General features: G+C 41.2%; 1 protein-coding gene across 5 annotated transcripts in view; it reads left to right on the top strand.

Annotated features, from left to right (window-relative positions):
* Window positions 1-18512, top strand: part of LOC121281050 (rho GTPase-activating protein 26-like) — a 256436-nt gene that overhangs the window by 124944 nt on the left and 112980 nt on the right. For all 5 annotated transcript variants that reach the window (XM_041193653.1, XM_041193651.1, XM_041193652.1 and 2 more), the window contains exons 8-11: window positions 992-1121; window positions 1245-1345; window positions 3616-3710; window positions 4576-4654. In XM_041193653.1, coding sequence (XP_041049587.1) covers window positions 992-1121; window positions 1245-1345; window positions 3616-3710; window positions 4576-4654 — 405 coding nt within the window. The remainder of the gene's footprint in view (window positions 1-991; window positions 1122-1244; window positions 1346-3615; window positions 3711-4575; window positions 4655-18512) is intronic.

Raw genomic sequence — 18512 nt, 5'->3', positions numbered from 1 at the left:
AAGAGTTCAAATCTCACAAAGGCAAATTATGAAACAATGTAACCTCATCTGTATAAACAGATGGAAACGTGTTTGTACTCGAAAGAGTTACAATACAGTAGGGTTTACCACAACACAAACAGAATTACCTGGAAAAACTCAGCAGGTCTGGCAGCATCGGCAGAGAAGAAAAGAGTTGACGTTTCGAGTCCTCATGACCATCACAGTCTATTTGCCATTTCCTCAGCGAAATCAAGCAAGTTGTTTCGAAACCGTATTTACCACTGTTTACTGTGTTCTCTCAATTTTTCCCCCTTCTTCCTTGTTGCAAGTAATGATGTATTGATGAAGGAAACTCTTAAACATAGCAGAAAGACATTTCCTCTTTCACTGCAAATATTTTCATTTGAATTTGGTCAGTCTAGTTCCAATAACCCACTAAATTTGAGTCTATCCAATAATCAAAGAGGTATTTTGTGGAAAATTGGAAATTACTCAATCTGAACATTGATTTTATTTAGTTGAGGTATTCTGAATGCTGCTGAGACTAATCATCTATATTTTCGAAGAACCTCATATTTCTCAAGTATAAGGTGCCTCTCAAGTATAAGATGCCACTCAACTGCAAATATGCGTACATGTATGATATGAGATTGTCTGTTGAAGCTAATTGATATCCATTGTCATTATTGTCACTGGACTTTTTTAAGCATATTGGTAGCAATGTATTACATGAAAACTTTCACCTAAGTCAGTAATCTTATATGATTCTTATTTATCACCTCAAAGTGCTCCCACCAAATTGGATTTTCTATAACTAGAAAAATATCCTATATTTTTGATTCAAAATTCTCCAACCATATGCAACTCAAGCTTGGAAGGACAAAATCTATAACATAAAAGTAGTTTAGGTGTTTTAGTAGTTCGAGGGATTAACCATATAAGAATTTTACACGTCCATCATTAGACTTCACTTGAATCTTAATGTCAGCCATGCTACACCATGTTACAGACACGAGACCGTTTCGAGGGTACACGATCTGAAGTTGAATCATTAATGAAGAAAATGAAGGAGAACCCTCAAGAACATCAGAGTATCAGCCCTTATGCAATGGAAGGTTACCTCTTTGTGCAGAAAAAAAGTAAGGATAAACACTTATTTCTGTATTTATGCACAACTAGTGATTTTCAAAATCCTTTCGAAGCTTATCTGGTATTAAGCTGGTTTATTTGGACTTATTACATTTTTTAAAATCCTCTTCTAGGTCCTTTTGGATCCAGCTGGGTGAAGCACTACTGCACATATCAAAAAGAAGCAAAGAAGGTTACTATGGTGCCATTTGATCAAAAAACTGTGGGAAAAATAGTAAGTTCCTGTTCAATTGGATTGCATGATAGCCTAAATATTCCACAGTGAATTATAAGGGATGCTTTTGCTATGACAGGAATGTTCTTCATGTGATAGAACATACATTTATTTGCATTTCAATGACAGTTTTAAAGATCTTCTGCCTCCAAATAGTTTTAGTAGCATGTAAATTGCTAGTGGTATTGCTATAGAACTATACAAGTTACAGTCAGAAGGAGGCTATCAGTCCATTATGTCTATATAGCTCCAAGCTTTTCAACTAGAACTATGTATTTTAAATCTACTTCCCTGCCTTTCCACCTAGCCTTTATATTAATCCTTCATAAAAATTTCTCTAATTCCTTTTCAGGTGTTGTAGTCTCTACTTTAATAGTTGTTTGTAGTCCTCATTCCCCCCACCCCCAACCCAGACTTGAGCACAAAAATCTAGGCTGACACTCCAGTGTCGTGTTAACAGAGAGCTGCACTGTCACAGTTGTCACCTTTCAGATGTTAAACTAAAGCCCACCCCATCTACCCCTGGGATGGACATATAAAACTCCCCAGACACTATTTTGAAGGAGAGCAGTGGAGATATCCTCAGTGTTCTGGTCAATATTATCCCCTAATCAACACTACAGTAAATAAGTTACCTGGTCATTATCATTTGCTTTTTGCAAAAACTTGCTGTTTGTAAATTGGCTGCTGTGTTTTCTACCTTACAACTGTGACTACACTTCACAAAGTACCTCCATTGGCTGTAAAGGACTTTATGTCCCGAGATCATGAAAGGTGATACATAAATGCAAGTTTAAAAAAAAATCCTTCACTTTTAATTCTAAATTTCAGATAGTTAAATAAATAATTTTAGTTTCTATCTTAACCCAATCATAAAGATAAAGAAACTTAAAGCTTTTATTTAAAAGTGCAAAATTTTATTATGGAGAAAATTGGTATTCTAAAAACAAAATTAACTTCTCAAGGCCATTTGAGGGTTTTGCAGTATTTATGAAGTTGGTATGCCATTAAAACCTCAGTTACACCTCATTCAACATAGTGTAACTTCTTTAAGGGCTTTTAAAGTGAAGCTAACAGCCTGAGGGGCAGTTCTCATCAATTCATAAGATTTCCCATTAATTGCAATCTGGGAGTTCTTCAACAGCACACCCTCTGGAGAAGCATAGAATCACTAACAGCAACTTTGGACACCTACAATTTTTTTATAATTACCACCAAATCCTGGTTTTTATTACAGGAGTTGCCCTCAGTATCATTGATGAATGGTGTTACCAGTTGTGACCTGGAATAAATCCTTAGAAGGACAGGATACAGGAAATATCAATTCTGAGGAGGCAGAAATTACTTATTTTCTGTATTGTTACTTTCTGCTTTCTATTGCTAAGCCGGTTTTCAAACTGAATTGTCTAACATGCAATTAATGTCAAAAAGATGCACAATTATTCCTATCTCATGTTTCCCAAAAGGTACATCCCTTTATATGCCTTCAGGGCTGTTGCCAATATAGTCCACAATAATGCTATGGAAAATGGCTCAAATGGGTACTTTAGCTTGTTCAGGTCATGCTGTTTCGGTATGATTTATTTGAAGCAGAGACTTGAGGAATACCTTGAGCTAAGTTTGCATGTTGTTACATGATTCTAGGTTAGAAAATTGTCTGCCCCTTCCTTTTGGCTTTCTCCCTGGTCCCTGTTTTTGTATATTGTTTCACCAAACACTTCATCCTCAGTCTGGGGTAGTGATGTTTTAGCAGGCTTTGGATCTCCTGTATGCTTTTACTTCTGCTAGTGTGGGACCATTGTAAATAGGGTTGAGAGAAATAATGTTTGTAGTTTAGGGAATTTCTTACAGGCATTGCTATCAGCATAATGTTATGCTGAAAGAAATTATTGTGGCCTTCTTTAATTTTTCCATTCTTTTTCTAAAGTTTTAACAATCTCATTGTATTTCAATTATATTTCTAATACTGGGTTCAATGATGCTACAGAAAAATATGAATTTAGTGTATTAACATTAATACTTGTCATCTAGAGTGAGTTTCAGAAATTCTGCCTGAGATATATTGTAAAAACACTTTGAATATGTGTGGTCATTGCATCTGTGTATTGAAAAGCTAAACTTAGAAAAGAATTTCCAACATCAGGTGGGCTCACATGACAGCCATGAGACATTCTATATTCAAATGATTGGCATTCATTTGTATGATTTTTTTTTGCCTAACTGTTTAAAGAAATTAGTATGCCATTCACCGGTGGATTTGCTTTTCACAGGGGGATGAAGAAATGTTTACCCTAAAATCATGCATTAGGAGAAAAACAGACTCCATTGAGAAGAGATTCTGTTTTGATGTGGAAGGAGTGGACAGGTGAGTTGACTACTGAGCATTGTGTCTTTTTTTGATATCGCATGAACTTTTTTTGCTGGTCTTTCTAATGTTTATGGAGAAGTAGTTCTGGTCTCCACATGTTCAGATGTAAAATACCTGTTGAATTTCAAGCTTTCACGTAAGCTGGTGTTTCTCAAGATGACTGTGCTGGAGAATGACACATCTTTTCCACATCCTTTGCAAAAACCAAATCAGGTTACAGCTGAGATTGCAAGGTGCTTAACAGTGGACCTTCAATGTTAATTCTCTGAAAATGTTTTGTGCTCCATTGTTTCAAACTAAAACTTTCTGTTGGCAGGAGCCCAACCTCATTTGAAACTGAGTGAGTTGGAGACAGATCCTGGCTGCTATTTAACCCTGGAAAACTCTTATAATCTCAGAAGTAGTTTGGCAGTTGTCAACAGGATGAAAATTTGTAAATGAACAATATTGCTTTTCAACATGATTGCATTGTTCCAAAGATGGTTGAAGTTTAGAATTGAATATTCCTGATTGACTACTTTGCGGTAATCTAAACTTTATTTCTCCACTTTAAAAAAAACTTCAAAATATGATAGATTTTTAAATGGAAATTTATCATGAATTCAAAGAATGTTATATCAGAAAAATTTCATCCAAATCTAAGTGTTGGTCAAGTTCGTTTCTTTTTTTCTTCTTCTCTGTACTGCCATGCCCTGCTATTTGCAGTAAAACAAGACGCAGGTCTCTGAGGTGCTTTTGGAGTGAAGTCAAGTGGATTCCATTTAAGAGAAAAACCTTGTTTGTTCAAGCAAATACTATGCATTTAAACTCTTGAAAGGATCATTTGTAGTGGACAGTTTTGATTGTATTCTGTACTCTACAGGACAAGCATGATCACCATGCAGGCACTTTCTGAGGAGGACAGAAGGCTGTGGATAGAGGCCATGGATGGCAGAGAGCCAGTAAGGATGAACATAATTATTACTGCTGTATGAGGTCTATAATTCCAGTTTGGTGGTTTTCAAACTAGCCAATCTGAGCTGTATGTCTGGTACTTATCGCTACAAAATGAGGTTCACAGATTGCTGGTCCATGTGTTCCAAACTGGAAAAATTAGAAATTGAAATTGAAAATCCATACATGTATTTCCAGTGCTTGTGAATCTAGTTTCAAACAGTGACTAAGAAAAGGGAAATAGAAGTTAAAATAAAAATGACCTAAAATCCAGTTAAGTATGTTCATCATTTTTGCAAAATTCATTTCAGTCCGAATTGCAGCAAATTCAGAGTTTGTAGGTATTCTTTATTATTCTGTGTGTTTCTTCACTGGTCTGTATTTCAATTAAGTAATGTCTTTTGTGAGAGCAAGTCATGCGTTGTCTCCCTGGAGAAAAACAAAAGGGAAAAAAATGACTGCAATAATTAAATGTATGTCTGAAAAATAGAGCATTCTGAATATGAGCACACATAATTTAAGCTATAATACAAGTTCTGTTGGATGTATACTAAAATGGGGAGGCTTTCAAGGAACAGCTATTATCAATTTTTCACTTGTTTCACTGTCAACTCTTCTAAACGGTGAAAATCCTTGGACCTGCCTGCACGCTGCAACCGTAACTAAGCAGATTCATGACAGAATCATCATGTACAAGGCTGGAACCTTGTCCAGGATTCAGCTTTGACTCATTTGTTGTGGCTGTTGTGAATTGAGATTGAGATTCTGGGACTGGGTCATGGCCTTGTTACTAAAGATTGTTTTCTAAACAGCTTTAGTGTGCCCCCCATGGCAACAGGGCACAAAGAAAGTTTCTTTCATTAAGAAACATGATACTCTATTGGCCCCTTTTCTCAGCCCAACTCATGTTCTTTGTCACACATACTCTTTGGGTTTCAGATATGTCTTTTTTTCCTCTATTTTAATATTGCCTTGTTTTGTTTTGAATTAATATCACTTATGTCATTTTATCAGCTCGAGAGTTGTTATCTTCCTGCCCTTTGAGGTGTCGCATATTTTGAGAGACCTAAAGAGCAATGAAAGTTTTTTTTCTGTAAATGGGGGTTGGAGCATAGAAAAAAGCCTTGTATAATCAAAATGGGAATAAGAACAACTCCCTCATCTGCAGCAAGATGTCTGTGCTTCATAGAGCACTAAACAGAAAGAGGAAAACAAAAGTTGGTGAGGATTAGAGCATAATTGAAGATAAGAGTCTTGACGTTTTAAGAGAGTCCCAGATGGAGGGCATAGTGAATGAAGGAACATTGATCAGTGATTGATTAGAGAAAACAGGGAACAAGGAGAAGGGTAAAAGGTGTTGTAGGAAAGCATGGCTAGAGGAGATCACTGACATAGGGTGGTGTGAGATAATGGAAAGATTTGAGAGAAGGTGTCTTTGAAGCTCATTCTCTGGGATGTGGAGCCAGTGAAACATGAGGATGGGATGTAGGAGTGGATGAATTGGTGTTTGTGGAGACATGGGGCCCTCATGTACTCTGGAGAAAGCCACTACTAAGAATAAACGAGGTGGAATAATGTTTAACAAGAATATATTTAAGCACACTGCTATCTGCAGTTCATTTTTTTTCCTCCAAGAGACAGCAGTGCTCTAGTTTGTGATCTGATTCTATTTTTTATCATACAACATGGTATTTTAACACTTAGATGTTGTACATTTAGGATTTAGACAAACTGGGTAGGGAGATGTTCAGGTAAATATTTTATTCAGCTAATGAATTTCATTGTAGTTGCATAAAGTCAAATGCTACATTTGAAATAAAAACAAATGATGCTGGAACCAGTCAGCAGGTCAGGCATTATTTGTTTACTGGCCAGTGCATTAAGTCATAATTCTTCTTCTTTAATGTGGCATAAATAATTACGAGAAGGTTGTTAGTGAAATTGTAAATGAAATTTAGGCTCTGCATGTTTGCCAATATCATTAACAGGTCGTGTACTTGAAGACTAATTGTATGAAGTGCTTTGAGCTTTCTCGTATAATCAGTTATTATACCAATGGACACTCTTTATGCTACTGCCTATGCAGTACAGGCCTGATTAGTTAACTATGTAAATGCAAAATTACTGGTGAACCACCAAAGCCTATGGACTCAAAACTCAGCCATGCAAGGTGCTAAATGGCTTCCTAAGACTCCAGTATGGTGGCAGGAAGCGTACGCTCATTATGAGCTGCAAGTATAAAGCCTTTCATATTGGTAAAGGCAAAAACATTGGGCAGAATTCTTACCTCGATGGGAGGGCAGGCCCCACCGGCTCGGTGGCGAGTGGGCAGCTGAACTCCGCCGTCGAAATGGGGCCCACTGCGATTTTGAGTTGGCCCACCCAGCGGCCTGCCCGACAGGAAGTGTTATGCGCTTCCTGTTCCGGGGATGAGGGGGGATTCCCCACCTGTCAAAGAGGCAAAGTGCTGTCTCAGGGAGATCAGTGACAGATCAAAAACATTAAAAATAGAAGAATATAAAACTTACTAACATGTGCCCCTCATGTGACAATGTCACATGAGATGGGACATGTTAATAAATATAACATAACATTTATTAACGTTTTTAAAAAGGAACATGAAACCCATCCCGCTAGTGGATGAGGTTTCATGTATTATCAGGAGCCTGCTGGGGCCCCTGGCCTGCCCGCCAGCCTTAAGGTTGGAAGGGCAGGTCCTTAACAATCTTAATTACCCTCTCAATGGCCTTAATTGGCCATTGACAGGTTGGCGGGCGGACAGTTGATTTTGCCCGCCTTCCTGACTATTTAAAAGGACCTGGATGGCGTTGGGGGTTCCTCCCAATGTCATCCCGCCTCATTTTCCCATCGGCGAGCGGGCCCCGCCCCCAAATCACCGACGGGGAAATCCTGGCCATTATCGTTTGTCAAATGCTTATGCTTGAAAAACACATTAGATCCTTTGCATGTGATAATAAGGACCCTTACGCTCTTCCCTGAGGTAGCTGGTGCCAGACTCAAGAAAACCAGGTCGACATATGAATCATAAAGTGCCTCTATATGAAGCAGCAACTAGAAAGTTAAGGTTTTTTTTAATATACTTAGCTGAATCTGGAAGGAATAGGAGTACTCATGCCAAACCCTGCATTAAGAGAATGTGGTGTCTGCCAGATGGTGATTTTTCTTTCTTCCTCAGCTTGGCCACTGCTACTTCCTTCCTTCCACCCATTATTATCTCAACCCCAGCTACCTCCCATTCTAACGATGGTTAATCCCAACCCTCCTCCCCCCTCCCCCCCACCTCCTGTCCCCCCTTTCTGGTACCCACCCCCACTCCACATACCCTCCACCTCTCACTTAACTATGGACCATGACGATGATCTTTGTGCTGCGCTAGCATGCTTCCTGTTGTAGTCAAAAGTGCACCAACTCAATGGAAATGATTCCCAAGGACCAATATGAGGGGTGCCTCATGCCTCATTATTTAGGTTCAGGAGTAGATGCCTGTCCTCGTCGTGCACACTAATTTCAATTAATTTGACTCTGTTTCCCACCACATCAAAAGATGTTCATGTGACCAGAGTATATTCATTCAAATCTAAACACCTTTAAGTCATTTTTTTCTGTTGTTGTTTTGGTTATTGCCTAATAAAAGTCAAGTTCTAAAGCAATTTCTGAAATAAATGGAAAGATGACCTGGTTTCTGAATGATCAAGTTCTCAGTGACTCATGCTGCCCTGTTGTGACATTTAAAATGGTACGTAATGTTCTCCACCAGCACATAGCCAATGAAACTAAATGGATATACTAATGAAAGAGAGGATCTGTCTTTCAATTGTCAGATTAGAGGTTTCAGGTAATGTTGAAGCAGAGGTTTTTTTTTAAGAAACGTTCTTTTGGAAACCTTATGTAAAACAAAAACCTGGAAAATAGTTCTCATGTAGAGTTGCTTTTCTCTATTCCCCAATGTAAGACATGTAATCCAGAATCTAGTCTCAGTAGCCCCCCCACCCCCCGATAACAACAGAACTGTGTATATAATAATCATCTAACTTTGTAAAATGCTTTCCGGACTCATTTTTTTTGAGATATTCAAATAAACTGAGTGTAGCTGAGCTAACCAAGTGAAAACTTGGGAGTTTGGTGAGAGGGGAGCGGGGGGAAGGGCAGGGTAGGGGGAAGGAAGTGTTTGTTTCCTTTTTCTATCTTTCTCACCCCATAGCATTTTGTTCTTGTTCTACTACAGGGAAAGGAGCTAGTTGTTTGGTGAGTATCTGGCAAGTGGTTAAGTTCTATTCTATCCCTAAAGTTTAAAATAGTACACAAATTGGTGGTAAAGTTAATAAAACTTAAAGCAATGTAAATAAGTGATTAATATAATTAAGTAATTATTTAAAACATATTAAAGGATGGCAGGACAGGCGATGTGTCAAGGCTGCAGCTTGTGGGAGCTCCTGGATAACATTGTGATCCAGGGCAAACATGTCTGCAGTAAGTGGTTGCGACTTGAGAAACTGGCTCAGAGTCATCAAGCTGGAGGCTGAGCTGGACAGGTTAGACTTGTATCCATTGGAACTTAGAGTAAAAGATGACTTAATTGAAACCTTTAAGATCCTGAGGGGTCCTGACAGGGTGTATGTGGAGAGGATGTTTCCTGTTGTGGGAGAATCTAGAACTAGGGGTCACTGTTTAAAAATAAGGGTCGCACATTTAGGACACAGATGAGGAGAATTTTTTTCTCTGAGGACTGAATCTTTGGAGCTCTCTTCCTGAAAAGGTGGTGGAAGCAGTCTTTGAGGCAGAGCTAGATAGATTTTTAATTAACAAGTGGACAAAAAGTTATCAGACATAGGCAGGAATGTGGGGTTGAGGTTACATTCGATCAGCCATGATCTTATTAAATGGTGAAGCATGCTCAAGGGGCTGAGTGGCCTACTCCTGTTCCTAATTCATATGTTTGTATGTATTGTTACTCACAATAGGTCTCTTGGTTAAAGCTGGTTTATTTCCAAGACAATTCCTCAGTGCCACTAACTTCCTAGTAGCTTCCACACAAAGTGTTCCAGCTATACCTTTTTATTCTATTCATTTGGAATAATTAATGCCCATTACCTGTTTAACTACCAATTGGTTTTAACAAGATGATTGCCGTATTTAAAAAATACTTGAACACTTTTTAAAAAACAAACAGAAGGAAATGATGTCATGTATTTCCATGTCTATAATTCCCGATTTTCTTTTACCACATATATACACCTTATAAAACAAAAACAATTCTTTTTTCATTGCATCATTATAAGACACCCCCCTTCCAACACATTTAACAATTTTTTAGAGCAGGCACTTTTGTAAAACAGTCTGGTAGTTGGTGACTTGCATCAACTCATTTTATCTTAGAGATCTCTTTTCTTTCTAACGTCTCCTTTATGCTGGTTAGGTTTATTCATAGTCTTTTTTCTGTGACACTTTTCATGGAATGAATGTTGTCCCAAAGAGACCAATTATCAACAGAACTTTCTATGGACAAACTTTTCCTGCATTGCCCCTTGTATAATATTTCTGTCAATATATCGGCCAAGTAAACCTCCATATCTAAAGTCTCTACTAAGGCTAAAATGCTTTTCACTACCCTTTTTATTTTCTTGGACTCCCAAGCCAGTGGGCAACATTTATCATTCTTTTCAACCAAGAGTATGATGAACCCTGCTGTGCTTGAGTACCCATCCAGAAGATTGGCATGTGAACCATCACTAAAAATGACCAACCTCATATCTTCTGGATCACCCAAGGCTGGAAACTTGAGCACAGACCTCTCAGAATTTAATTTTTTAAAGTGTTTATTTGCTCTCAGAACTTGTTCACTGTCACAGGTTTCACCATGGTACTCAGGTCCAACACATCATAACTAGCATCAGGCCTAGTTGGAGTGCACAACCAGTTCAAGTGCCCAATCAAACTTCTCAATTGTTCCATTTCTTCCATGGTAGCAGGATCCTCTTTTTGTGAAGATCTACCACGAGTTATTGGGATAAAATTAACATTTTCTAGGCAAGATTGTTGATTCAATGTCACTCTTAACTTGCTCTGCTTAATGTCGAAATCTATGTATTTTAAGGCCCCAGAAGCTTGACTTCCCACTTTGAATTTCTTCTTTATCTTCTCAATTACCCATTGTTCAAATTCTACAGATCCATCCCACAGGAAATCATCAACATGCATGATAAAGATCCCAGCTAGTTTCTCCTTATGGTACCAGTAGAACATCGCGGGGTCTGCCTTTAACTGAATGCAACCTGTTTTCAACAAGACAGACCTCACAGAAAAATACCATACTCTGGATGCATCATTCAACCCATAAACACACTTATTCAATTTCCATAGCTTTCCTTCTACATCCCTGGCTTCTTTGGGTGATTTCAAAAAAACTTCTCTTTGAAACTTCTCCCCCTGTAAAAACACAGCCTTTATATCATTCGATTTGCACTCCCAGGAATAGGATGCCAAAATAGGTTAAAAAAAAATCTTCAAACTCACTTTCCCCGCAGTAGGTAAGTCCACTCTGACATCCTGATTTCCTAGTCTCTCTTCAAAGCCTCGGGCTGCTAATCTCGCTTTGGCCTTATATCTGCCATCTGGGAGCACTTTTTCTGTACTGATCCATCTGTGAGATAAAGCTGGCTGTCCTCTGTCAGGTATTTCAGAATATACCCCAAATTCCAACTTTTTAAATCTTTCCATTTGGCTTCCTCTATCAGCTTACTTTGCAATTTATTAGCAGCTACTAGAATCTCTCGGTCATAAGGACTTCTATTGAGATTGCTAGCTTGCTCTCAAGTCTTCCTTGTTAAACTACTGCCTCTACTCACGTTCCTCTCCCTTTCTGGACTGCTACTATCTGATCATCCTCCCATGCGAACAGAACTCCGTTCGTAAGTCCATGATCTTTTTCTAGGGCCACGACTACTTTCTGGTCCACTGTCAGAAGTCATACTGCGCTTTCTGGGTTTCCACATCTTTACCTCGGTTTGCCAATCGATAGGTCTTGTCTTCTGTCCTTCATCCTGCACATTTAGTCAATGTTTGTATTCACCAGTGGCCTTTCCTGCCCTAACTATGATGGTGGCATCCCTTCACACACTGGTCCCTTCTGGCATGTATGTTACCTTTGTTCCAACTTTGGGTAGTTGCCCTTTTGGATGAATAGCGTTGTCCTGTACCTCAGTATTACTTTGTTCATAGTCAATCAACCCTGTATCTGCTATCATCTGCTCCTCATAACTACCCAGTGTATGTGTATGTGAAGTGCATGGTGCCTCATGTTCCATGTCCTGTTTAGAACCTATAAAGGTATAGTCAGTACCAATTAACGGTGAAGAATGTACCCTAACAGTTTGATTACCGTGTTGCACAATTACTACTTTCCCATCACTCCCTATAACCTTGCCAGGTCCTTTCCACTCTTTCTGGCCTTCCCTTTTACAATATACCATGTCTCCTTGTCTAAACTGTATTCCTGATGGTCTTATGCCATGCCGTAGGGCCTGCCAAATTTTCTCCGAAACCTCAGCTTTAATGAAAGCTTTTCTGCCCGCATGCAAAGTGTTCAGATGAGCAGAAAAAGTGGAGCTAACGATAGTCCCTTCTAGAGCAGGGGGAGCATCTGACAACACCGAAGGTAACTTCGGATTTCTACCGTATGCCAACTGATATGGACTGTACCTCCCAACCATTTGCAAGAAGTTCTTTGCGTGCACCGCCCATGCTAGTGCCATTTGCAGTTTAGAACTTGGTTGATCAGCTAATATTTTATGTAACATGTCATCTATTACTGCATGGTTTCTTTTACAAAGATCATTACTAAATGGGCTCTCAGCTGCAGCGTGCATAACTATGATGTTTAAATTTTCGCACATCTCGAAATTCCTCATTGACAAATTCCCCACCATTATCTGTGAGGAACTTTGTTGGTGTTCCTAATCCTGTTCCTACCCATATCTCCACGACCTTATCGACAATGGTCCTTTTGTCTTTACTATGTATCACAATGGATGGACTAAATCTGGTTGCCATATCTATGAAGTGTAGTAAAAAAATACCCCTATCCTTGTCCCAAACTTTCAAGTCCATTGCCACTGCATCGTTAAACTCCCTGGCTAGTGGCAAGCTCTCAACAGGTTGTGGTGGTGTCTTGCGATATTTAAGGCAAATTTTACACTGATCAGTGACTCGTTCAATAAGATCATCATATCCTTTATCGAGCAGTCCCGCATCTCAAAGCAGAATCTTCAGTTTGAAGCGCCGAATGTGTAAACTGTATGTAATTTCCAAATTATCTTTTTGTCCACCAAATTCTCATTCTCAGCAGTTAATAAAACTTCATGAACTTTTTGATGAGAAATCTCTGGCTTCTTTAGTGGCAAGCAGTAATGGCCTGACCGAATAAGATGGAGATCCACATTTTTCCCAAACACGACTGCTCTTTCATTCTTCATATCTAGCGTCATCTGAGCTGCCTTCATCGCAGATCGACTCAACATTAGCGGTATCTCGCTAGAAACCACGTCAGCACTGATAAGCAGATTGATCCCTGCTATCTTACAAGCGAGGACCACCTGTTTGGAGGATGTTAATGTATTGCCATCTCTGAACCTGAAGCAGGTAGAGCTTTCATACTCCTTGAACTTCTGCTGGTCTGCCGCATTGAGAGACTCCAGATAGCAGTTAAGCCAGTCCATTTCACACACTGTAGAAGTGCAACCACTGTCCAGAACTGCACTGTTGAAGGAATCTCCCGTCAAGATACTCATCACCAGATTCAAACTCTCAGTGATCAATACAATTCCATCATGATGTTCACCATCATCATTTTCAGTTTCAGATGAACCGCCTCGTGGGTCACTTCAAAAAACGATTCCTTCGCTGTGGACAGTTCATTGCATAATGGTATTTGGAATCACACCGAAAACACCAATTAACCATTCCCCGTGCATTTTTTGGGTTTAAATGTCTACAGTCACCACCCCAGACACGCTTTTTGTCATACCTCATACGCTTCCAGTAACTCATTCTTTTTGTAGAACTTATCCAAAAATTGTATCAAATGGTTTAATCCCTCGTCATGATCCAAATCATCCACTTTCCGCTCTGACAATACTTTACTCCTTATCTTACTTTTGGCTGGTAATGAGAACGCCAAAGCATACCTTGCTGCTTCTGGGGTATAGCAGTAACCCGGGTCCACATTTCAAATTCAGCCTTCCATTGCTGATAAGGTTCAGAGTCAGAAAAAATTGGTGGATAGTCAAAGCTTGCAATTTTGCACCATCCTTCCGTCATTCCGTAACTTGAATTATTGGAACAGTACACTTCTTTTCCCTCAGAGGACTGAGGCAGAAGTCTTCATATACAGCAATCAATCGGCAAAGCTTAAAGCTCATCCTCTGCTACCATGTTACTCACAATAGAGGTTGTGGTGGAAGAATTAATCCAGGCAGGTCTCTTGATTAAAACTGGTTTATTTCCAAGTCAATTCCTCAGTGCCACTAATTTCCTAGTAGCTTCCACACAGTGTTCCAGCTGTACCTTATTATTCTATTCAGTTGGAATAATTAATGCCCATCACCTGTTTAACTACCAGTTGGTTTTAACAAGATGTTTGCCATATTAACATGTATGTATGTAATAATCATTAGCGCAGATTACAACATTGCGAGGAATTGAATGGAAGCTTGATTTTAGTTGGCATTGTCTTGGGTATTTGGAGAACAAAGTTTTTTTTAATCAGTGAAAAATTACAAAACAGCAATCCTTTTTCCTGAATTACAGTAGGGAAAATTGTCATTTTCTTAGAGGCCAAGGTTATTGGCTCCAGGTTTCAGAAATGAAAGTTTGAGGGTTTTGTTTACTTTCCTGTCTTTGTGCAGTATTTCTTAGCTCAGTGCATTAATGCTGGAAAATAATGCAGGAGTTGTTCATGGTTTGTTGCTTCTTAACATGGAGGTGTGTTATTAACATTATAAACATTTCCAGCCAGAGATATTAATGCCAAATGTATTTAAATGTGTAGAAGTAGCTAGCTCAGTCAGATTGAAGGAGCCACAATGGAGGCTATGTGAAAAATGAGATAGAGATCCAGTTTGTTTTTTTAGCTGAAACTTAACTCATCCATTTAGTGTTGAGTGGAATTTTCCACTGATGTCACAAGCTGAAAGTGTATATCCCATAATATTAACAAGCATAATTTCTACATTTAGTCTGGCAGCTATGACATTTTTCTTCCAAATTTAAACTCTTAAAATTTTAAGAGGGAAATTGCTGGTTGAACTACATTTTGGTAACTTTCAGTAAAACTAGCTTGGGAAATAATCAAAGCTTGATTGTGCTAGGGAGCTGAATCAACTTGTGCAAGGATGATTTGTAAACATAAGGTGCTTCAGTGCACATAGTAGGGTGAATTTAATGACCTCCTCTGCCAGTGTAAAGTAAAATAAAGTGGGTAGCCAGCCCACTGCCTTCCCTCCCAGCACACACACCGCACCCCCCCCCCCCCGCCCCCTATTCTCCCTCCGCTACCGTAATGAGGACATGTGGCTGGGGAAGGCAGAAGGAAGGCAACCAGCCTGGCAGGTTTCACTGCACGAACTAAAGGCAGGAAGCAAGGTGGGGTATCTCCTTTGGATGGGGGAAGGGGTGTGGTGGAGAGGGCCTATGCCACCCCCCTTTCCCACTGATAACCCCACTTTGTGGCCATCACCCTCCTGGCCTCTAAAACCCAACCCCCCCTCCCCCCACCAACCCCCTTCATCTTCCGTTTATCACGAGACTCCTTGTAATCACAACTGTTTTTTGTCAGTGCCGGAACTACAGAGCTGCTGGCCAAGCAGATTGGCTGGCAGCTCTTGAGGATGGGATTTCCTGTCCCTGAGGGGCAGAATTTCCACTCTCAAGTCATTAAGGTCACACCCAGCATATTATCGCTGCGGGGCAGCCAGATTTAAAGTTGGTGAGTTGATGCCCGACTTTCCAGCTGACAGGGAGATGGGTGGAATACATTTCCCTCCTCCACCAACCCCCTGTAAAATTCAACCTATTGTTTCAGCTCTTCATACTAGATTTATTGCACTGTTAAGCTAAGTAGTAATTGCAAGGTAGTTCCATCTCGTTAGTATTTACTTCTCATTGTGTTTTCCTCTTTGCATTCTTTTCAGTGCACTTTGTGTGTCTGTATGTCTATCTCTTTCTTTGGGTGGAATCGTGCCAGATTTACACTAACTGAGGTAGGGGTGGGAAAAATGATGTTTAACCTGCTGGCTGCTTCTCATGCGGTATCGTCTCAATCCCACCGCATTAGTTATGCATTCATAGGAAACACGCAGTTTCGATGACAGGCGGGCTCTCATTCGCCTGTCATGCGATCACCTCACCACTTCATCACGCTAGGCGCTATATTTCAAGTGCAGTTGTATGCACACCTTGCAGTGCTTCCAGTCCACGACCGCTGTACGGAAGAACAACCCTGAAAGGCAAAAAGACTGGAACCCTCAGGTTTAATGACGTGTTCATTGAGGGCCTTTTGGACGCAGTGCAGGCTCGCCATGATGTCCTCTATCCCCCTGCTCTGGCCATGGGATGGGCAGCAACAACACTAATCCAGCTTGAGAGGCGGTGGTCTGTGGCATTGCCCTGCAAAAGAGGACAGCAACCCAGCGCCAAAATAAGATGAATGATGATCTCCAGGGAAAGTCGTTGCTCTCGTCACTCTCGACTCACACACTCTCAAACCCATCACGCATCCACAGGGATCTCACTCACTGCCGGTTCAAGGGACATTACCATTGGCTGTCTCACACACACCTTCATTATCCTCATCCCATCCATGGGACCACTCACCACCCACACATGCCAGGCATACTTATCATCTGGCCTGGCAGGCGTCCTGCTTACACTCTCTCTATCTCTTCATACAAGACAAGCTGGCACACAACAAGAGGGAGAGGACGCAGACTGGTGGAGGAATGCCTGAAATCAAGGTCCTCACGGACTTGGAAAACAGATCCATCCAGCTGGCTGATGACTATCTGGACTATTTCTATGTTGGTGGTGAGGTTGGCAGTGTCCTACCAAGTGAGGATCCAGTAGTGCAACATCGATCAGACAACCATGCTGTGAGTGATGTGTCCTGTTTCACAGGCAACTGCCATGCACTAATTATCTTTCCTTGTTATTGCAGGCACATCTGAGAAGCAGCCGACTGGGTCCACAACCCAGGGCCTCCAATCAAGTCCCAAAGAAACTTCGAAAGAGGAATCTGAAGGCACCTTCCTTGAAGACCTGTCACAACGCCCACTCACACCCTCTACCAGCACATAGACATACACCTCAGCGGGACCTAGCTTTAGAATGGCCTCAGAATCACAATTTGGTGAGCACATTACACTTTCTGATCCACAGCAAGTGGCTGCAGGGACTTCCCTGGTGTCCGGCACTCCGAGGATTGCCAGAGCCTGGAAATTTGCAGAGTCCGAGTCAGATGGACTCAGTAATATCTCGGTTGCAGGAGCCGCAAAGGTGAGCTCAGGAAAATCAGGAAGGGATGTCCAGTTCACTCCTCAGATTGCAAGGCATGATGGAGGACTCTGTCTGTCATCAGGCTGAAGTGGTAGTGCCGGCAAGCCAAGGCACCGAGGTCAGCACTGGTAGGGTGGCGGCCGCCATGGAGACTTTAGTCCAGGATGTCGCTCCTGCACTGCTATGCAGGCCAAACTCCATCGCTGACACCATAATTGGCCTCCAACAGTGTGTACGTGAGAGGGGTGTGGGGCAGTTCGATGTCACTCCAGCTACTCCTCCTCAAGGAGTCAGTCAGGGACCCTTGAGCACCCATAGGGAGAAGAATCAGCAGGTGCACAACCTGGGGTCATCCATCCAGGTGACTCTGGGAGTGTCCAGTCCATCCAAATTCCCTCATCCTGGGACCTCAGCAGCTCCTGTTCCACAGGTCGAGCAGGGTGTCACTGCCGCACAGCAGGCTCCTGAAAACAGACTGTGGTCCTCCAGAGGATGCCTGCCAAAGTCATCATGGACAGGGCATAGCAGTCAGCAGGCTGCCTTCATCTCTACTGTGGATGTCCAGGGAGCACCAAGACATAGCGGCAGGGTTAGAAAAGTTATGAAGATGTGATTTCGCAGTCTGGGCATGGGTATTAATCACTTGTACATAATGTTCACTATTGTAAATAAACTCTCAGCAATGTCTCCCTGCCTGTGGTTCCTTGTTCTAATGAGCTGTGTTCGTGTCACTCAGATGTGAAACCTTTCTGCACAAGTTAAAGGCAGGTGTCTCAGTCCAGGGCCTCTTCCCCATACTTTGTGCAGCCTTCAGACCAAAGTGGTGGTCTGTCTCACACTCCCCCAACACATTATTGATGCCTGCACCTCAATGGTGCTAGTTATTGCTGCCGGCAGGCGTCATGGAATTCCGTCATTCTGTCTGTGTGCTCTCAGCACCTTTTAAGATGGGCTTGGCCCCCATCTCGTCAGCATCTATGACCGGTGACACTGTGCTCCTGAAGGGGTCAGGTGCTGAAGGTGGACAAAGGATCAGGTGCTTTTAAGTTTCATGGCTGCATTTCCATGATATGATACTGAACACAGAGTGCAAGCGAGCTGCTCTCGGTCAGACAGGAGTCAAACATTCTCAGAGACTATGTGAAGGTCTATGGAATGCCCTTACTGCATGTCATCATCATCCTCCTACAATCGAGTGACTATTAGGGCCTCCACTGCGCCTCCATGACAGGAGCATTATCACAGAGGATATGTGTGCTGCCATAAACAAACTGGAGTCATACGTTCATGGATGCAATG

Source organism: Carcharodon carcharias, chromosome 8 (genome assembly GCF_017639515.1).
Source record: "Carcharodon carcharias isolate sCarCar2 chromosome 8, sCarCar2.pri, whole genome shotgun sequence".
Taxonomy (NCBI): domain Eukaryota; kingdom Metazoa; phylum Chordata; class Chondrichthyes; order Lamniformes; family Lamnidae; genus Carcharodon; species Carcharodon carcharias.
The sequence above is the reverse complement of the archived record's forward strand: the minus strand, read 5'-3'. Positions and strand labels throughout refer to the sequence as shown.